The sequence below is a fragment of the Pezoporus wallicus genome, unplaced genomic scaffold, assembly GCF_028554395.1.
Source record: "Pezoporus wallicus isolate ANWC-B61680 ecotype Strahan unplaced genomic scaffold, APGP_CSIRO_Pwel_v1 contig_8673, whole genome shotgun sequence".
Taxonomy (NCBI): domain Eukaryota; kingdom Metazoa; phylum Chordata; class Aves; order Psittaciformes; family Psittacidae; genus Pezoporus; species Pezoporus wallicus.
The window spans coordinates 58,183-77,411 of record NW_026637196.1 but is presented as its reverse complement, the minus strand read 5'-3'; the positions used below and the strand labels follow the sequence as shown (position 1 = coordinate 77,411).

Below are 19,229 nucleotides of genomic sequence, written 5' to 3'. Positions count from 1 at the left end.
AAAAGGATCTTCACAGTAAAATTACATGTCTTTTATTTTTCCTCCTTTGTTTAAAAAAATATCATTCAGCTTTCAAAACAAATGAACTGTTCAGAAACAAAAATATAACATCAAATTCTTGCTTTTTTTTATATAGTGTTTTACTTCTCTTTCAAATTGCATATATCTGACAACATCTAACACTGAATTACTTTAAAGGCTTGTGCTTTAGAAACAAAGTCCTAGGACTTTCAAGCTACCTGGTTTTTGGTTTATTAACAACTTAACATTTACTTCCTGAACCTCCAGCTCACAATTGTTCATGGCAACAGATATGCTGAGGTAGGACTGTAGTGTGGAGTCACAGGTGGGTAACAAAACATGGTTAGAGGGAGTGCTGCTCTACCACAATACCACTCTAACTACTGAAGATGCACCTGATGAAGCAGACCAAACAGAAACCATTGGACAACCCTTTCCTCTATGGCTGCAGCTTGAATAAAAGGCAGGGTACTAACCATGGGTGACGCTAACACGCATGTCACAGCAGGCTGTGGTTCTGGACTTCCTGGGCTGCCAGTTTTAGTGGAGGTTCAAGCACCAGCCAGGACTCTGCAAACGCCTCTTCAGCCAATGAGGGAGTTTGGAGAGACTGCGCATAAAGACATTTTGTGCGGAGTGAGCAGGATGGAGCTTCTCTTGGAAGAAGTGGATGGATAAATTGTTCAATTGGCAGCGATGGTGTCTGGAGAACATGTGACTTCAATCAAATGATAAGGAGTAATAAGAGTTGCAGAAAGTTAATGAGACCTGAACAGCAGCATAATGACAGTTAACTGGAGAGAAAAGATCCCTGAGAGCAAAGCAGAACTGAGTACCACAGATGAAGGTTTTGTATCTTCCTGGATTCCTACAAATCCCTTTCTTTTTGGATTTACACTTGTAGCTAAGTAGTCATTTGGTTATTTCACATTTCAAAGCCTGTCTCAGATGAAGGTTTTGTATATTCCTCTCAAACTGGTCTGACAAAATGACCTTGGAAGGAGAAATTGTACTGACAGAGGCCCTCCTTAAACAGGCCTTCAATGCTGGCACCACTCCAGAGAGACCCCTGTGAGAGATCAACTCATCTGGGAGTAAGTTGCTTCCTTCTGCCTAAATGGTGGGGAAAAATCAGGCACTAGCCAAAAATTCATTAGGATTAAAAATCCCACCTTCAGCAATCTCAGGCAGTCACGGAAAAGATATCCTGGGTTTGTCTGGGTTTTTTTTCTTTGGGGGGGGGGGAGGGATGATGGGGACAGAGGAGTGTGTCGGTTTGTGGTTTTAAGTATTATAAGTTAATCATTGCCATAAGGTGACAGCTTTTTACAGTCAGTCTTAAATCTTCTATTAACTAGGTTTTCTCTCAACTCCACTTCCTTCCTAAGAACAACTGTCAGCATCCATTGACACCATAACTAATGAGTCCCACAAGTAATTAATCCCTAACTAAATGACAGGTGTTATTAGTTTGAAACAAGCAATGAGGAGAGATTTAAGACCTGCACGCAGCATAACTAATTTAACCATACTTTAACCTATACAACAGCATTTGAATACTGAGTGTCAAACGCCAGTCCAAGACATAAGAGGAACACATGGTTACATCCCTAATCCAAGACAGTGCTAGTGTTGCCATTCTCCCTGGATGACAGAAGAAGTTCTCTTCATTTTCCCACACTAGAGTTTTTGTTGGAAACAGATGGTGTCACCAGAAGACCACTACCTAAGATCAAGGTATACTAGCCTCCTTATAAATAGATATCCCCAGCTTCATGTATATAGGGAACATTTCCAAAGTGTGTACGGCTGTAATGTGAGAGTTCTGGGCTAAGGTAACTTAAGACCAAAAGCCCGAATCATTCATCATTTTGATGGCAAAGTTTATCATTCAGTGCCATCATTTCTGAGGTGTGATCCAGTCTGTAATTGCTGAGAGTGTAGGCTAGCTGTTAAATTCCGAGTCATAAATACTGCAAGCAAAAAGGTACTTGTTTCTTGACATCATGACCAATTCAGGCTGTCAAATTTGTACTACAGTGCAATTTATCATTGTTTCACTTTATCTCTGTGTACCCAGTTAAAATAACTTAAACTAGCCCAAAGAAATCCCTTTCTTTTTGGATTTATGCTTGTAGCTAAGTAGTCATTTGGTTGTTTCACATTTCAAAGCTTTTCTCAGTCAGTCCCTCCAATTCACCAGTCATTTTGTTGGCTCAAGCTCAGTCCTCTGCAGTTCTGCCACAGTTTGCAGGTGGTTAAGTGTTCATCCCAAATGCAAGCGCAAAAACTCCTGAATCTTTCCCCAGGAGTGTTCCTGTGCATGGGCATGTGCTTTGCTCTCTCCACCCCCCAGAACAGGCACGCCCAGGACACGATCCATAGCTACCTGACAAAATGGAGTAGAGGGAGGATCAATTCGGTGACCAGCTCCTGGATAACTCAGGAGTTTAAAGTTTTCTTTTCCATGCTGGCGTAGACGCCCAATTGCCAGCTCAGCATATAAGGAGCTCTTCCACATACGATCATCTTCCCCTACCACCAAGAGAAAGTGACCTTCTGCTTTTTCAATGGGGATCGTGCAAGGAGAATTGGCAGGATTTGTTGGGTCATCCAGAGCTTCAAAAATGTCAAATACACCATTGTCAGAAACACTGACCTTTTTCATATCGAAACGCAGCCCAGGCAGAGTCATCTCACCATAATGGAGGTCTGCAACTGTGTTTGAACTACAGCCGGAGATACAGACAGCAGCCACTACTTCAGGCAGGAAGGTGATCATGGAGAGTGCTAATTCTGCCCCTTTCCCAGTCCCAATCACTCCAACTCCTGGTCCCTTCACCTTCAGGTAAGATAGGGGATGGGGAATAGGGGAAGAAAGGAATAAAGGAAGTGTAAATTATAATGGGTTTAGCCATTAAATGCCTTTGGAGTTGTATTATTAAAAAAAAATTGAAAAATAGGTTACTTATTGATGTGACCTGTGGGAAAGCGACAGCCTGGACCCTGGCTCCTCTCTCTGTTTAGTGTCTTGTTTTTCAGAGACAACAAGAGCTGGCAAATCCCATAAAACAACACAGACACAAGAAATACCATCATTTGGACCTCACCTAGTCCTAACTGCTTATTTTGATGCTATTTTCTCTTTTTCCTAAAACAGGCAGCAGGAAAATCAAGCACATGTCTCAGGCAAACAAAGTAACCTCACAAATGACATTTGAAGGATAAGTAATTTTCAGTCTTGTCCTTTCCTAGCCCAGAAAGTAAACCTGAAAACAACATCCCAAGCCATCAAATCCATTCCTTTGCTGACTATTGCACAGCTTTGTACCATCTTCTCTTAAACTGCTTTCATTTTAAAAAATAATTAAATAATCTTTTATCACCACTGCTCCTGTTTAGACGCTATTCCAGCACTTCATAGAATCACAGAATAGTTAAGGTTGTAAAGGATCTTAAGACCATCAAGTTCCAAACCATGTCACCCAAGGCTCTGTCCAACCTGGCCTTGAACACTGCCAGGGATGGAGCATTCACAACCTCCCTGGGCAACCCAATCCAGTGCCTCACCACCCTTACAGTAAAGAACTTCCTCCTTATATCCAATCTAAACTTCCCCTGTTTAAGTTTTAACCTGTTACCCCTTGTCCTGTCACTACAGTCCCTAATGAAGAGTCCCTCCCCAGCATCCTTATGGGCCTCCTTCAGATACTGAAGGCTGCTATGAGGTCTCCACGCAGCCTTCTCTTCTCCAGGTGGAAAAGCCCCAACTTCCTCAGCCTATCTTCATACAGGAGGTGCTCCAGCCCCCTGATCATCCTCGTGGCCCTCCTCTGGACTTGTTCCAACAGCTGCATGTCCTTTTTATGTTGAGGACACCAGAACTGTACACAATACTCCAGGTGAGGTCTCACGAGAGCAGAGTAGAGGGGCAGGATCACCTCCTTCAACCTGCTGGTCACGCTCCTTTTGAATGTTCTAATGATCAGAAATCTAGTTTCCAGCATGAATTTATATCCAGCTCATGCTAGAAGTCACTCTGCAGTCATATGCATATCAACCTACACAGGACCTACACTTTTTCCATTATTTGGCCTAAACCTTCCCAGCAGAAACTGACACTCCAAAACCACTACTGCCACCACTTGGGTGTAACTGCTGAATCCTCCCTTGTACTGAGGTGTCTCATTCCACTCACCTTGGGGTGACGCTGTAGGAATCTAGCTGCCTCCTCAAAGTACTCAAGCTGGAATTCTTTCATGACCTTAGGCAGATCTTCAAAGTCAAAATACGGCAGAGAAAGAGCAGCAAAGCCACGGGTAGCCAGGAGACTGGATCTAAATTCAACCAAACCTCCTTCATCCCCATACATGTCGATCACTCCTGGAAAGGGGCCATCCCCTATATTAAAAAGAAGGGGTATAGAGGACAAGTTATCAAACGATACACTGAAAACTATCTGGTGAAGAGTGAACAACAAAATATGGATGGCTTAAGAGATTTTCTGTTAATACTCATTACTTTTCCATTTGCACAGTACACATAAGAGAACCAGTGCTGTAGCCCACTTCAGCCTTTTTCAAACTATGAACACGTTCTTACCTTCCTGTAAGAAATACATGAACAGTTAAACTTGGGGTTTTTTTTAAATGCGTTTTCCAGTGGTCTTAACCTACCTCCCTCAGAACAATCAGACCCTGAATCATCTCTTTTCCCCACAAAGAAGTCATACCTTAATTAGCAAAATGCAAGCTCATTACTAATGAGGCAAGAGCATTAAGCCCTGGAAGTAAATCCTACAAAACTTACACAAACTCTGGAATAAAGTGCATTGAGCAAAGCACAGGAAAGAGACACCTGTTCCTCTAGGAAATCAACTGGGCTTAATATCTCTATCTCAACATCAGCACTGTAACATTTGGCAGCAGAACTGCTACTGCAGATGTGAAGAAAGCTGTATGGGTATGGTTATGTGTGCGTGACTGATACACAGATAAATATGTGCAGACATGTACAATCAGTCCCACAAACCTACAGAAACAATCAGAACCACAACTTGAAATGAACATGGTTTTGCAGCCAAGATTGTGTTGTGATATTACTGTATGCCATGCCAGCAGATCTTGAGTTAAAAGGCTAAGGATACTACACTACCTGTTGGAACTAAGAAAGACCCCTGGCCACCAGATGTCACCACCAATGTGCACGGATCCAGCTTGCTACAATTATATTGGCAGAAAAAGTACATGCTTGAGTAAGAATGCATTAACTTTGGCACTGCCTATGTGCAACAAAGGCAAGACCCTCTGGCTTTTCAAGGTGATTAAGAAAAGGAAGTTTTGGACGAGACATACTAGATGGTGGAAATCTTCTAACTTAAAGCCTTAGGAAGTCAGAGAAGGACTTAAACATGCTTTTGGGCTCCTTTTCTTTCAGTTCTGTAACTTTCCACAGAAGTTCAATATTCTACTCGAGAGAAAATATGCCTGGATAAATTTATCATAATGCCATGATCAGCAGTAACCTTTAGTTAACAACAGTCAGCCTAGATGGCTAGGAAAAAAAAGTGTGCATTCATTTATCATCCCTACCTGGAAAGCTTTCTAGCAAGCATGTGATCGGAACACAGTCAAGCATGAATGTACTTCTCTCTCATGAAGACAACCTTTAACTTACACAAGGATCTTGGACTGCCTACACATGCCCAAGTATACAGTTTCTGCATAGCTCATCAAAAGAAAGAATAAATGGGCTAGTCAACTTTACTATTGCTTAAAAACAAAGAAAACCTTTCTGTAACTCTTATGCCTGAATTGAGAAACCTCTTTCATATCAAAAGTACAGCGTAAGCCCTCTCATGTCATCTCACTTTTACTAAAACTGGTTCACATTTAACATTCCTATCTGAGTAATATTAACATTTTCCCATTCCAGGAGCAAAGAAAGGTGTGGTAGCAACGCTGTAACTGGATCCTCCATCAAGAAGGGCGCCAGTATCACTTAAGCAATGATTCCAGATTTTGCCATGCTATTGCAACACTACACTTTCTGAAGGGAAAAATGCAGTTCCATCTTTCAGATCTCTGGATTCCCGCTGAGCTCAGCAGAAATCCAGGTCATCTTCTAAGGGAGGATATATCAAAACAACCACATCTCGGTGATGAAAAGCCCAGCATGCCGATTAAACATTTGAACCAAAATTCAAAGTTCAATCTCTGTTGTTGCTTTTTTTTTTTTCCTCCCCTCTTCAGTGGACTCTGGATCCTTATCTAAATGGATAAAAAGATTATTGGTTTGGAGATAATTCCCTAATACTTAAATCCCTAATAACTGTAGTGATATTCACAGGATTTGCTTAACAGAGCTGCTACAAATTAGAGGCAATAGGGAGGGCAGTTCTAGTAGCATGACACTCAGGGAAATACAAGAAGTTTAAATCATGGCTTATGCATACACACACCATCATCAGTGTAAAGTTTCATTTTCCAGCAGCACTGCCAGTCCATCAGAATATCACACCTCATAAAGCACAACCATCCCACAAGCAGAACAGGTAGAACTTGCTCAGAAATCTATTTTGCCTTTATACCATAGTACAACTGAAGTAGCTCAACTATTAACTTAGCTTTGGCTCTGGTGTAACAGAGGAGGAATACTTGTATTTTCTTGAATCTCTTCCACTGTTCTGCTTACTGGCATGTGTTTCACATGGAAGAAAAATGCCTTTTCAATTTGATCATGCTCAGGGTAAAATCCTTGGGAGATTTAGCACAGGTTCACACAATGAAGGGTATTAGATTTTTTCAGTGTTACAGATTCTGGCAAATCCAGAGCAAACACCAAACCTACTGAAAAAACACAGACCAAGAGCAGCTACGTTGTACACTCACAACTCCTATTCATTCTCATTTAGCTTCTGTCCCGTAAGAGCCATCTGCCCCTGCCTGCCCTCCTCGGCGCTGCCGGTGAGGACCAGGCAGTGTGGCCGTGCAACAGCCGGGCCGGGACGCGTCGCGAGAAGCCTTCGGAAACGTCTCCGCCAGATTTCAAGGAAAAAAAGCCCTGTCTAAAGGGTGGCGTTCAGCTCTCTTACGGAATATGGATTTCCCGGGTGATACCCTTTGCATATGTTTCTTTTAAAGACTTTCCTTGCTCTGACCAGAGACAGCAGGGGCCCGTCAGCCGCAGGATGAAGGTCTCCGGCCGGGCACTCACCCGGCGGCAGGAAGAGAGAACCCCTTACTCTTCCCTCCTTCAGCCGGATCCTCCGCACGCCGGGGGCCGTAAACCACCTCTCCACCTCGGCCTTGGCCACCACGGGCCCGGGGAAGGCGCCGGACTGGCTATGGCCCTGGTGCACCAGCATCTCCACCTTCATCGGGGTGCCGGTGCTGCGGGGAACGAGCCGCTGGTAAGGCCTCTCCATGCCGGCGGGGGCGAGGCTCCAGAAGAGCCCCATGGGCTCCACGCCGGTGTAGTCCCCGCCCTGCGAAGCGTCCGTGCCCAGGTGCAGCTCGCCGCGGCCGTCCGCCCGATAGTGCGCGCACGACTGGAAGAGGCACCCGCGCTCATCCGCTGCCACAGCCCGCAGGGTCACCGGCTGCCCCGGGCCCAGCCCCGCAACCCGTGTCTCCACCCGCTCGTCCGCCAGCGCGGCGGCGGGGGACACGGCCATGCTTACGGCCGGTCGCCGAGGGGCGCGGAACAAGGCCCGCACCGGGGTCGACGCGACAGCGACAGCTCTCCACATGATGGCGGCAGCTAGGCGGCAGCCCTGCGCCAACGGCAGAAACGGTAGCGCTGCCGCCGCCCCGTCCAGACGGCCTCAATCGATAGCAGAGCCCCCGGCCCTCCCGCCCGGAGCCGGGGCGGGAGAGGTCGATCCCCACCCGCGGCCATTCCCGCCCCCCGGAGCCTCCCCCAGTCCATCCTGAGCAGCGAGCCGCTGGCTAACGTTTGGTTTTAATCCGTTACAAATACAGGGAACGCAAACAGCATAAACATACCTGCAGAATTCACCTCAACACGAACAGCAGCCCAGACCACATCCACCCACCTCGGCACTGACGCGTTAAAACCTGACTTCTATCCAACAACGCAACGCACCGGCACCCCACGAGCGACAGTCAAGTGCTTCTCGCCTCAGCCTCGCACTCGGGTGCCAGGAGTTACGGGGTATCCCTAGGCAGGGGTTGAGAAGCGTTCGGCTGGTCCCCATTCCTCAGGGAATGTGGCCTGTGTGGCCTGGCGGGACGGAGACGCGACGCAGGGCCACAAACCTGCCTGCATGGCGCTACTCCATGGCAAGGCAAAGCTGCCTTGTGGAGCTGCCATGCCAGCTTCACGGACTTGCTGTTTTTATCAGCGCTTCCAAGCAGGCAGCTGTGGAGGCATAAAGGGAATATACAAGCAGGGAGAAACGACCCTTCCAGCAGTGCTGTGGACCTGCGCAGGGATATACAGCCTTGCTGAGGAGATACCTGTGAGGAAGGAGGCATGGACCCAGAGGTAGAGTGCAAGCCGGATTGTTTATTGAACAGATTACGTCATATTTATATACTTCCAAGCAATTATCCAAGCACATCTGTGTTTGCCTTGCGGTTACATCACGTGAAAGGTACATCTGATTTTCTTATTGACATCCTCTTTCCAGTTCCGACGTCCTTGTTCCTTGCCAGCTCCAGCGTCTTCCAGGTACCAGTCAGGGACAGGTCACGCTTAATTGCCTGCTGTAGTTCCTCCTTCCCATGGTCTCTCACAGCTTTGATACATTCCAACCCCCACAGATACCCACCAGCAGCTCCATGTATAGCTGCTAATGGGTCCAATTCTGTTGTTTCTTCATGCTTATGAACCTTCCAAAACTGTATAAATGTCTGATTTCTAGTTCATGTGCCCAGAACATCACATTAGGCTATGGAATGTTGTTGGCTATAAATGGGAGATGTATTCTCTGAAGATGCAGGCACAGTATTGCTTCTTTTGGTGAATGAAATACTAGATACTAAGTGTTAAGGCAGATGCATCTCAGTGATACGGGAGAAGAGGAAGGAGCAACAATGTGCACAGGGAGAAAGATTAGTGGAGGCCGGAAGACAGAATAGCTGCTTCCAGAAAAACTAGAGCTCTGGTAAGGACAATGGCAAACATACTGTTTCTTATAAGAAAACCAAGGCAAATTCTCATCCCAGTTCTCAGCTTGAGTAAGTTACCTTCCAGTGAAATTAACATTCAAAGCAGATCCAACCTTACCACCATCATTTTTCTACAGTTTGTAATCCCATACTACACATAGCATGGCACTAAGACCTCTAAATGATGTTAGAGGAGGGTGTTAAAAGAAAGCAGCCCTCGTGCCTTCACTTACTATCATCCCCCAAGAAACCCAACAACTTATTCTCTGATGTTCTTTGTTCTCATTCAGAGGCATATAACAAAACAAATTTGAAACACCAGACTTTTCCTCTCTAAAGTAACCTAAGTCATATCACAGCTTACTAGATGTTCCAGATGGCTTGCCCATGAGGTGTTTGCAGAAGAAAGCTTGGATCTGCTGCCAAGCGTCTACCTGTGCCTCACAGTGTGCCTTGGGCTCTCCTCTCCAAATCACAGGCTTGCCAACCAGCTGGTGCATTGAGGCTGCACACATTGGGAAAAAAGGGGGTTCAATGTAGTGTCCTGCTCCCAGATAGCAGACTATCTCAGGCTTTTCCTTCCCGTGAGCTTGCAAACGTTTGCTCCCCTCAACTGCAAAGAATTCACTTTTCCAGTTGTGATCATCCTGGCCAACAATGAACAAGAAGCGACACTCAGCCTTCTCCAAAGGGATGAAGCTTTGGTGGTCAGGCCCTTCTAGTGGGTTGTTCGACAACATCAGCAATCCCAGACTTGCTGATCTTGACACATTCTGGACTGAAACCGAGGGGTGGAATGGTGATGTCCTTGTAGCAGAGCACTGCGCCCATATTTGCCACTGAGCCGTTTATAAGGGCAGTGGCTGTGATACCCTTTAGGAAGGAGACCATGGAGATACACAGTTTGCCCCCTTTGGAAATTCCAAGCAACCCAATCCCTGGGCCTTTAACCTGGAAGGGAGAGAAGAGAAACCACAACCACTTCTTTAAAATGTTGCCATGTCCACAGCCATGTCTGTCCTGAATCTGGAACCCCAGGTACAGGCATCTAAGTCCTGTGTGCAGCACCTATGTCTGAGGGACCCTGGAGCACTGTTCTGTGCTTGATTTATGATCATAAGCCCTGCTGAGACTGCAGCATTACCCCAATGAATCTACAAGGCTCAGTGCTGAAGCGTATGCAGAGGGTACAGCTGTGCTTGTAAAAAGCATACAATGTGCAGCCCCAGATTCACTTCTCTTATATGGCAATTCAGGGGAGAAGGGGGAAGGTGCACAGGAGGCCTCTTCTACAAATACTTCCTATCAGTGCAAAACAGCATCAGCAATGACTATGATACTGTCATCCATTATGATAATATTTATATGAATATTTCTTATATTCAACCACTGCCTTTGAGTCCCCTATTAAGAAGCTAAAATGGAATAGCAGACTCCACATCAGCCCTCTCCTGTTTGTCTAGTATGCTTGGTGTCTAACTCACAGTGAAAGGGGAAGTATGTGAGGTAATTACTAATTAAAATGTATCTTAAAAAAAATATAACCTACTAAGCCCATTTTTCTAAGCGAATTGTACAGTCCTCTGGAGTCAGTCTAGGATAGGTTACCTCCATGACTGAATGATCTTACAGGCTGCTGAAGTGTTCTAAGGATACTGGAAGGAGGTTAGCTAATATCACAACTGCTCCAATATACAAAAACCCTTAGGGGTATAGCGGGCTCTGAGACAGCATTACAATTTAATACCTTCTGTACCTTATCACCAGCCTAATAGGCTCTAAACCTACTGACTGAGACATGGGAAGGGAGAAATTAGAAAACATAGCTGAAACTTTGCAACATGTTAAAATTATGGTGAGGGTATGAGTGGAGGTGTTAATGGAAGGCTATGGTAATGCTCTCAGGGATAAAAGGATACGTGGGAAGCATTTTTCAGAGTTTTTTGGGCAGACAGGTGGCACAAACATTTAGGGTTAGGGTAACTGAAAAGCAACCAAGACCTTTAACAACTGTTCATCTTTCTGAGGTCAAGGAAGGTGTTTATTTCAAGGCCTACAGAGAAACCAGGTGTTGCCTTGTGCAATTCTAGTTACTGTCATGCACAGCTACCTGGAAGGAGTTGCAGAACTGGAAGTCCAGTAAGCCTCCAGACAACTACCACCCTGGTTATGACACTGGGTTGAATGAAGCAGAAATTATCAGTATGTGACCTATGTGTCACTGTGTCACCTGGCCAGTTCAAAAGGAAGAATTGGAATAATCTACTAGAGAACCATTGTAATGGGAGTTAAAGATATAAAACAAATTAATTACAGCCAACTTGAATGAAGGTGCTATTTTAAGTACAGCAGCTCTGCCGCACCTGCAGTCTGACAGGACCTGACTAACGAGTTCCCTCTAGTGACAGTGTCAATGAGCAAACCAACCTGGGTGTGTTGTAAAAATAGTTTACGGCTTCTTCAAAATATTCCAGGTGGAGTTCCTTCATCTGTTTGGGAAGATCTTCATAGCCATAGTAAGCCAGAGCCAGCACAGTAAAGCCCTAGTTGGCCAGCAGGCATACTCTATTCTAGGAGTCCTCCTCCAACTCTGCACAAGTCAGTAATGCCTGGAAAGGGGCCATTTCCTGCAAGAGACTACAGCACACATTAACCCACAACAGGGAAGGGCTTGCCCACCAGGCTCTGCCCAGCCCTGGCACCAGCACAGCCATAGGAACTGGGAGGATGGTCAGGAGTGCTAGAGGGATGAGGGAGGGATGCCTTCACATACATTTTAGGTCAGGAAGCGTCTGACTCTTTCACTAATGGATTGTACAAGGGTTTTAAAAGGCAGTCATTCTGTCTGTCGTACCCAGAGCTGGGTATTTGCTCCAAAGAGACCTGCAAAGGGAGAACTGCTTCCTCATGCTCTCTGACTGTTCCTGGGATATGCAAGTAGAGGTACCTCTTGCTCAGAGCTCCCCGTGTCTGACTTAGTGGTGTGAAACAAGTGGAAGCATCTGAGGGAATTCTCAGCATTGTCCTACTTTGAAATACTAAGTGATCAGAGGTATTGGGTAGTTTCAACAGTCTTTCCCTCACTGTGGAGATTGCCCTGCCTCTCCTAAACAGGTGGGGTACTTTGGCATCTACCACTTGGGTATGTTGTCTGGTACCCAGCCCTCATGTATGGCAACTTCTGTTATTGAGAACAACACTTCTTGGCTTGCAGCACTGGATTTGATCACCAGATTGATTTGATCACCTTATGCTGGAGCAGATGCTCAGGGAAAGGGCCCTGAAGGCTTAAGCAACACCACTCCTCCACACTTGGTGCCCTAAGACAGTGAAGGTAAGGGGGCTATGTGTCAGCTCCCAAGCTCCTGCAAGTTCCACCCTGGAATGAGAATGGTCAAGATGCAAATTTCCCTGCTTCTAACCAAAGCACAGCAAATAACAACATGGCTTTCAAATCTTGGTCTCTTTATTACAATTCTCACCCTAGTAACAAAGCTGAAAAAGTTCCATATTGGGTGGAGGAAAATCACAATGGATGTAAATTTATCAGAATGGCTTTTTACATGACATTTTGGGGCCAGAGCACTTCCTTCTGAGGGGAAGATGGAAAGAAGGCATAGAGGGCAAACTAACCTTCCTGAGGGTTAACCAGAGATATCCTGGCATCTTGGTATAGCACCCATTCTTACACACTTCCAGCAGCATAAAGATTAGAGATATTTCCATTTGCAATGAGGTAGTCACCATAAGAGTGGTGAAATCCCTACTCCAAAATTCAGCATTTGAGAGGTGTTGCTTCAAAGTATGAGCTGAGGATAGTGTATAGAATCATAGAATAGTTAGGGTTGGAAAGGACCTTGAGATCATCTAGTTCCACCCCCCCTGCCATGGGCAGGGACACCTCACTAACCCATGTCACCCAAGTATGTATGTATGTATGTGGAGACCAGAGTGATATGCAAAGTACTGTCCAGTATTAGAAAAATAGAAATCACCTGAGAAATTTAGCTGTGCATATGATCTGTTTTATCAAGGCTAATGCAAATCTATCATCCATTCCTTGAGCAACAAAAGTTCAGGGAAAACTGAAAAAGCAAACCCAGTTCTTTTCTGAGTTATGGATGTGCAAAGTCATGGAAGATACTGTAGTTGTACTGATACAGCTGTGAACAAGGTTTGACCTGATAAATGTGAAAGAATTTAGCAGACCTGGTTGTTCCAAGTTGTGTGTTGCTTGCATGTTCTTTTTTTTTTTGCACATCAGTTGTCATTTAAGTATTTGTGGAAAAAAAGCCTGGATCTGTGGCCAGGCATGAAGCTGAGCTCTGGAATGAGCCCCAGGCTCCCCACCCATGACTGCCTGCTTGTGAAGAATGGGATGGTTTCCTATGGGGGACAAAGGGAAAAAGGGAGCGTCAATGCAATGCCCTGTTCCAGGGTAGGATTGAATCTTAAAGTTTTCCTTCCCTTGCCTGCAGAAGCTTGCAGACTTCAGTAGCACAATAGACACTTTTAGAAAACTGGTCATCTTGTCACACAATGAATAGTAACTGTGCCTCAGCTTTCTCTAGTGGAATCAGGCTTTGGTTGCCAGAGGCTTGAAAGGGGCTCATGAAGATGTCAGTTAAATCAAGAATATCGGAATCAATGACCTTGACCTGTTGTTCATCGATGACCAAAACAGGGATGGTTTTATCTTTGTAACACAGAGGAACAATTGTAATGGCCATAGAGCCATTGAGGGAACCAACGACAGTGATGTTCTTGAGGAAGGCGGCCATGGTGAGACACAGATCAGCTCCTTTGGAGTAACTGAGCAGGCCAACCCCTGATGCCTTCACCTGGTAGAGAGGCACAAATCCTCATTAGTACCGAGCTGAAAAACACAGCAGCTAATTCCTGGAGAAGAACATTGTATAATGATAAGAGTTTGCACAAAACACCATGAAGGAGGTGATGGCAATGATTAGTGTTTCTTCTGGACAAGTACCAAGCACCTCACCCTCTTCAAACTGCTGTCTTTGGTAATGTTCCCTGCTGCACTGACATCAGGCAAGAGAGGGGGAACATGATTTTACTGATTTGAATATAGGTTGTAGGACAGAGCTAAAAGTTATCAGTCTTAAGACACTGGCAGATGCTCTTTACTTTTCATTTTTGAAACTGTAGGAGGAGATTGGTGGCAATTCATGAAGGCTCCCTCCTGCACAGCCTTCCTGCTTTGTTATGTCTTAGCTGCCTCTTGGGAGATTTCTTTGTGATCTCTCTCCACCACCCTTCCATTGTGTACCTGTTTGACCTTTCTTCTTTCCTAGAACTCAGACACTCAAACTCCTGGCAGATGCCAGCCACTCCAGGCGAGTATTTCAGCAGCTTCCTCCAGAGGTAACTCAGGCAAATTGACAGACACTTTGGAGAAGTGCTCCCTGGAGCCCAAGGGACATAGAGGGTGCTCCTACCTGTGGGTGCTGCAGCATATAATTCAGTGCCTCTTCAAAATATTCCATGTGGATTTCAGTTGGCTCCTGGGGCAGCTCCTCTTATTGGTAATAAGCCAGGGCCCATGTGGCAAAGCTGTGGTTGGCCAGCAGGCCGGCTCTGTGGTCAAAAAGATCTCCTCCTGTGTATCCATGTATGTTGATGACCCCTGGAAAGAGTTCTTCTCCTGGAGCAGACAAGACAAAGAGTATTGCCTAAAATAACTCCTCTCAGTTTTTCTGGTTTAGAAGGCATAAAACGAGGTATACAACAGGAACTGCAGTAAAGCATCTTTTTTGGGGAAAGGACACAATCAGTGACTCAGGTATGTGATGCCAGCAGCTGAAAAAACCTTAGAGTATGTTGCAGAGGAAAAAAGGCTCAGGAGCAGAAGTACCTCTTGGGTAAGGTCCAAACCCTTATTTGTTTCAGGAATCAGCAGTATTTTTGCATTGAGCTTAGGGCCAACAGACAGAGACTGGTGAAAGCCAACTTCTCCCTGTAAGCAGCCTTGTACCAATGATCACTTCATATAGCAATGTAAAAATCTTCAAGGTATCATGATTTAATAGATGTAATATTTTCAAATAGAAACTGTAAGCATTTGTGTTGGTATTGTGGCTGTTGAACATCTGGGATCCCTTGAAAAGTGTTAAGTGGAATCCACCAAACCAGCTCTTTGGGGTCATGTCTCTGGCTGTGATCACTATCAAATTCTGCACAGGATGCCATGGGTATCTCACTGGGTGATGGGAAAATTGTTGTTTGGATCTTTCACTTTTGGCCCAGCATCCTTTTTTTTCTCATCCTGTGAAAATCCTGCTCCTGACCACCCAGTGCAAGGGAAGAGAGTGCTCTGCATGTTGCATTACTATAGTCCAATGGGTTTTGGGGCTGTAGGGCCCAAGGAAGCTCCCCAGGCCAGAAAGAGTGTCCCTAGCCATGTTGAGGAGTATGTAAGACCCAGCTCACCCCTACTCTTGGCTTCAGGAGAGCCACAGGCCTGAGCGTGGCCATGTCTCTCAACTGTTCAGGGGTGTCCTGCCCTGCACCATGGTAGTCTGTGCATCCTCAAATAGGGCTGCAGGTGGAAGGTGGGGACATGCTGCTGGGGATCATGGAGAAGAGGGGAACACACAGCACCTGCTTGCTCTCTGCCTTGGGCCAGGGAGAGACTTACCATCCCAAGCAGTGCTGTGCACTTCCTTCAGCTGCTGTTTGCATGCAGGCAACAGCACATCTGCTGGTTCTCCAGAGACTCTGAGCATTCAGAGCAGTAGCTGTGTACAGAGGCCAGAAGCGCAGTTGTCTGTGGCCCATGGTTCAGCTGAGCATAGCAGGACACTGTGGGCTTGCACTGAACATGCACAGAAAAAGTGCTGAATAAGGCCATGGGAGTGCTCAAGGGAGGTGGGACAGTACTATAGCAAAAATCCTTTGAGCTGTCTATCTCTATGTGGCCCTAGGTGGTTTGCTGAGGAGTATCCAACTCCTGAATCTTAACGTGGAGATGTATGGCACAGAGAGGGCTCTCAGGAACCAAAACTCACAATGAGGGTATCTCAGTGCAGAACAATTTGAATGGTGGCAAAACACTTCTCCAGCTGTGCAACAGAAGTACTGCCTACAGACCAAGCTTACAGTCCTGCTAAGATGAAGATTGGCTGTGGTGGCAGCAGGATGAGAATAAACTCTTTCTGTCCTGTGCATAGGAAACAATTCAAAGCACCAGGGTGTGGTGCAGCGAGGGCCTATCATTTTAGAACATACACAAAAGGAGTGTGCTGGGGGACACTGAGGAGATGCACTAGCATCGGGCTTGCTGGAGCAGAGGGACTCTCAGCTTCAGGGAAGCAGGACAGTTTGGATACAAAAAAAAAAAAAAAAAAAGTATGAAGATGGCTTCTTCCACCTCCTATTCAGCAGATGGGGCAGAGGTGAGGCAGGGAGCCCTGGCCCTGCTGTGGGTGAAATGCTGAGGTGTGGAATCAACCCTCCCACACCCTGTACTCTGGCAGGGAAGTCTACATGTAGCTGCCCAGAAGATGGTGCAGGCTGGTGGCATCTTGGGCAATGCTTACACTTCAGAAAGGTGCTCTGCACCTTTTCCAGAGCAATTAAATGATTGTCTTTTCCTGCTGGAAAGGTTTCATCCCTGTAAATGTTCTTGAGTCCCTGCTCCTTCCCCTTTCACAAACTGATGATGTCCACAGGGACCCCAACACAGTGGACCATATAGTTAGTTGCTGCTGTGCTGGGGGAGAAGGAGGATCCCCAAAACCCTCCCATTGAGGAGGACTGCCCAGGACAGGCACAGAGTCCCTCTCGCCCACTCTCTTCTCTAGCTTTTAGTCTCTAGCAGCCCTCCTGGCACACTCACTTTGACTTGCTGTGCTTTTCTCCATGTTTATAAACTTCAAGCTCTGGGCAAGAAGGGTTATTCCTCTGCCTGCTTTCTGCAGTCATGTCCTGGCATCCACACAGGCAGGTGGATTGGGAATGTTAGGTTGGTCAGTGGTGCAGGCAGGTGGGAGTAGGGGAAGAAAGGACAGGCTTTCATGGACTCCTCTACAGAGGTTATGGAACAGCTTGCCTGGACAGAACGTTGGTTTCTTAGAATCATAGAATGGTTAGTGTTGGAAAGACCTTAAGATCATTGAGTTCCAGCCCTCCAACACCTTCCAATAGACCAGGTTGCTCAAGGCCCCATCCAACCTGGCCTTGAACACTGCTAGGGATGGAGCATTCACAATTTCCTTGGGCAGCTTGTTCCAGTGCCTCACCTTCTTCCTTACATCCCAGCTAAATCTCCCCTGTTCAAGTTTGAAACCATCCCTCCTTGTCCCATTACTACAGTCTCTGGTGAAGAGTCCCTGTTTAGAGAACAGGACGGCCATGGCCAGTACTCACCGGGAGGCAGGAAAAGCGTTGCCCGAATCCTCCCCTCTCGGACCGGGACTCTGCGCACCCCATCCTGCAGGCACGCCCGCTCGTGCTGTGCCTGGGCCAGGAGCTGCCCGGGAGGGTCCCCGTGGCCATCAAACACGTCCAGCTCCAGGACGAAGGGGGTCTGCACGTTCCGCTTCACCAGCCGCCAGAAGGGCTTCTGGGGCTGCAAAGCCCAGAGCAGCCCCATGGGCTCCAGGCCGCAGAAGCTGCCTCCCGGCAGAGCGGGGCAGCGGGCGAGGTCCAGCTCCCCGTCGTAGCCGGCTTGGTAGCGGGCGCAGGTCTGGAAGAGCTCGCCCGTCTCGTCCCGCAAGGACGCCCGCAGCGTGATCGGCTGCCGCGGGCCCAGGCCCTGCACGGCGATGGCCAGCGGCTCGTCGAAAAGGCTGCAGGTGGCGGGCGAGAGGCGGATGGAGGGGGCCGCCGAGGAGAGGCTGCAGGGGGAGGCCATCGCAGGGGGAGGCCTATCACAGGGCTCCGTGCGGGCCTGGGCCAGGGCAGCCGCCTCTGCCAGCCACGGGAGCCGGCCCGGCACAGGGAGCCCGTCACCTGCCACATGGCTCCTGTGTTGATGCCTTCACTGTCTCTGCATTCAAGATGAGGCTTCTCCTACCAGTGCAGCTTCACACACACAGGCGAAGCAGAATTAGGGCAGGAGCTGTGTGGGCCCATGCAGTGATGGGAGATAATCAAGGCTGCCTGGAGCCACCGCTGGCTGCAGCCCTGTCAGTGCCCATGGCAGGGTGGTATTGACACACCAGTCCTCTGACTTTGTGGAAGCATCTCCAAAGGGTGGTAATGCTGCCCAGGCACGTTAACAAACACTGCACTTATCTGCTGTGGTAGCAGGTCTCTAAACAGGCATCCTGGTGACTGTCCTTGCAGGTCTGGACCCAGATGCAGCTCTCCTCCTTGAGCTTCTCTCACAGGCTCTGCCTTTCCTCTCCCAAACTTGGCTGAACTGCATGATCCCTTCAGAAGAGGTTATTGCTTTGCTGCATGCAGACCTGCAGACAATTGGCACCACAGTCTGGGAGCATTTTAGCAGCTTGCTCCCGCCACCCCCATGGACTGCTGCCAGCAGAAAGGCCACCCCTGTGGCAGCTGCATTGGGATAGCAGTGGGGCAGCATGGCAGGGTATGGCACAGAGCGCCTCTCCAGTCTCCTCTACTCCAGCTCCTGTTCATGACAGGGCACGTGGACACAGGTCTCCTGCAGCAGCAGGAACTGCAAGGTGGAGTCCCATGGGGACCCTGTGCTCCCCATCTGGTGTGGGGCTGCAGCTCGAGCAGGGAGGCAGGCAGGGAGCACCTTTAGGGCTCAGGAGCCACCTACCCCCTGGGACAGGAACCCACCTTACTCAGTGGACCCATGCCAAGAGGGGCGGGTGTTGGCCCTGTGCTACTGTGGGCTCACAGGGCCATGGCCTAGGAGTATCTCAGGGGACAGACAGCCCACGAGCCCAGTGCCACTATCCTGGCATCTCCTGGGACTTCAGGTCTTGTGCTTATTGGCAGATGACAGCAGTTGGCATGGCTGCTCCAAAGACCTGCATCTCTCCCTCCCTCATGCTCTGCCATGTGCTGTTCTTGCTCAGCTGAGACAGAGTGCCTTACCCATACTAGGGCAGGCCCATGGGTTTTGGCTTG

The 19,229-nt window shown here is 47.5% G+C and overlaps 2 protein-coding genes across 2 annotated transcripts; both read right to left on the bottom strand.

Moving 5' to 3' along the window:
- Positions 1 to 2,012: 2,012 nt before the first annotated feature.
- On the bottom strand, positions 2,013 to 7,948 carry LOC130596374 (acyl-coenzyme A thioesterase 5-like). Its single transcript, XM_057403903.1, has 3 exons — positions 7,237 to 7,948; positions 4,220 to 4,422; positions 2,013 to 2,863 (listed from the first exon to the last, which is right to left on the bottom strand). The coding sequence occupies exons 1-3, from the start codon at positions 7,769 to 7,771 to the stop codon at positions 2,288 to 2,290; spliced, it is 1,314 nt and encodes a 437-aa protein (XP_057259886.1). The 5' UTR covers positions 7,772 to 7,948; the 3' UTR covers positions 2,013 to 2,287.
- A 1,252-nt stretch (positions 7,949 to 9,200) lies between these two features.
- LOC130596373 (acyl-coenzyme A thioesterase 1-like) lies at positions 9,201 to 18,137 on the bottom strand. The gene is given in 7 exon segments (XM_057403902.1): positions 9,201 to 9,884; positions 9,886 to 10,106; positions 11,583 to 11,599; positions 11,602 to 11,723; positions 11,725 to 11,782; positions 17,544 to 18,045; positions 18,048 to 18,137. Coding segments are annotated over 7 exon segments (1,386 nt in total). The 3' UTR covers positions 9,201 to 9,508.
- Between the last annotated feature and the right edge of the window lie 1,092 nt (positions 18,138 to 19,229).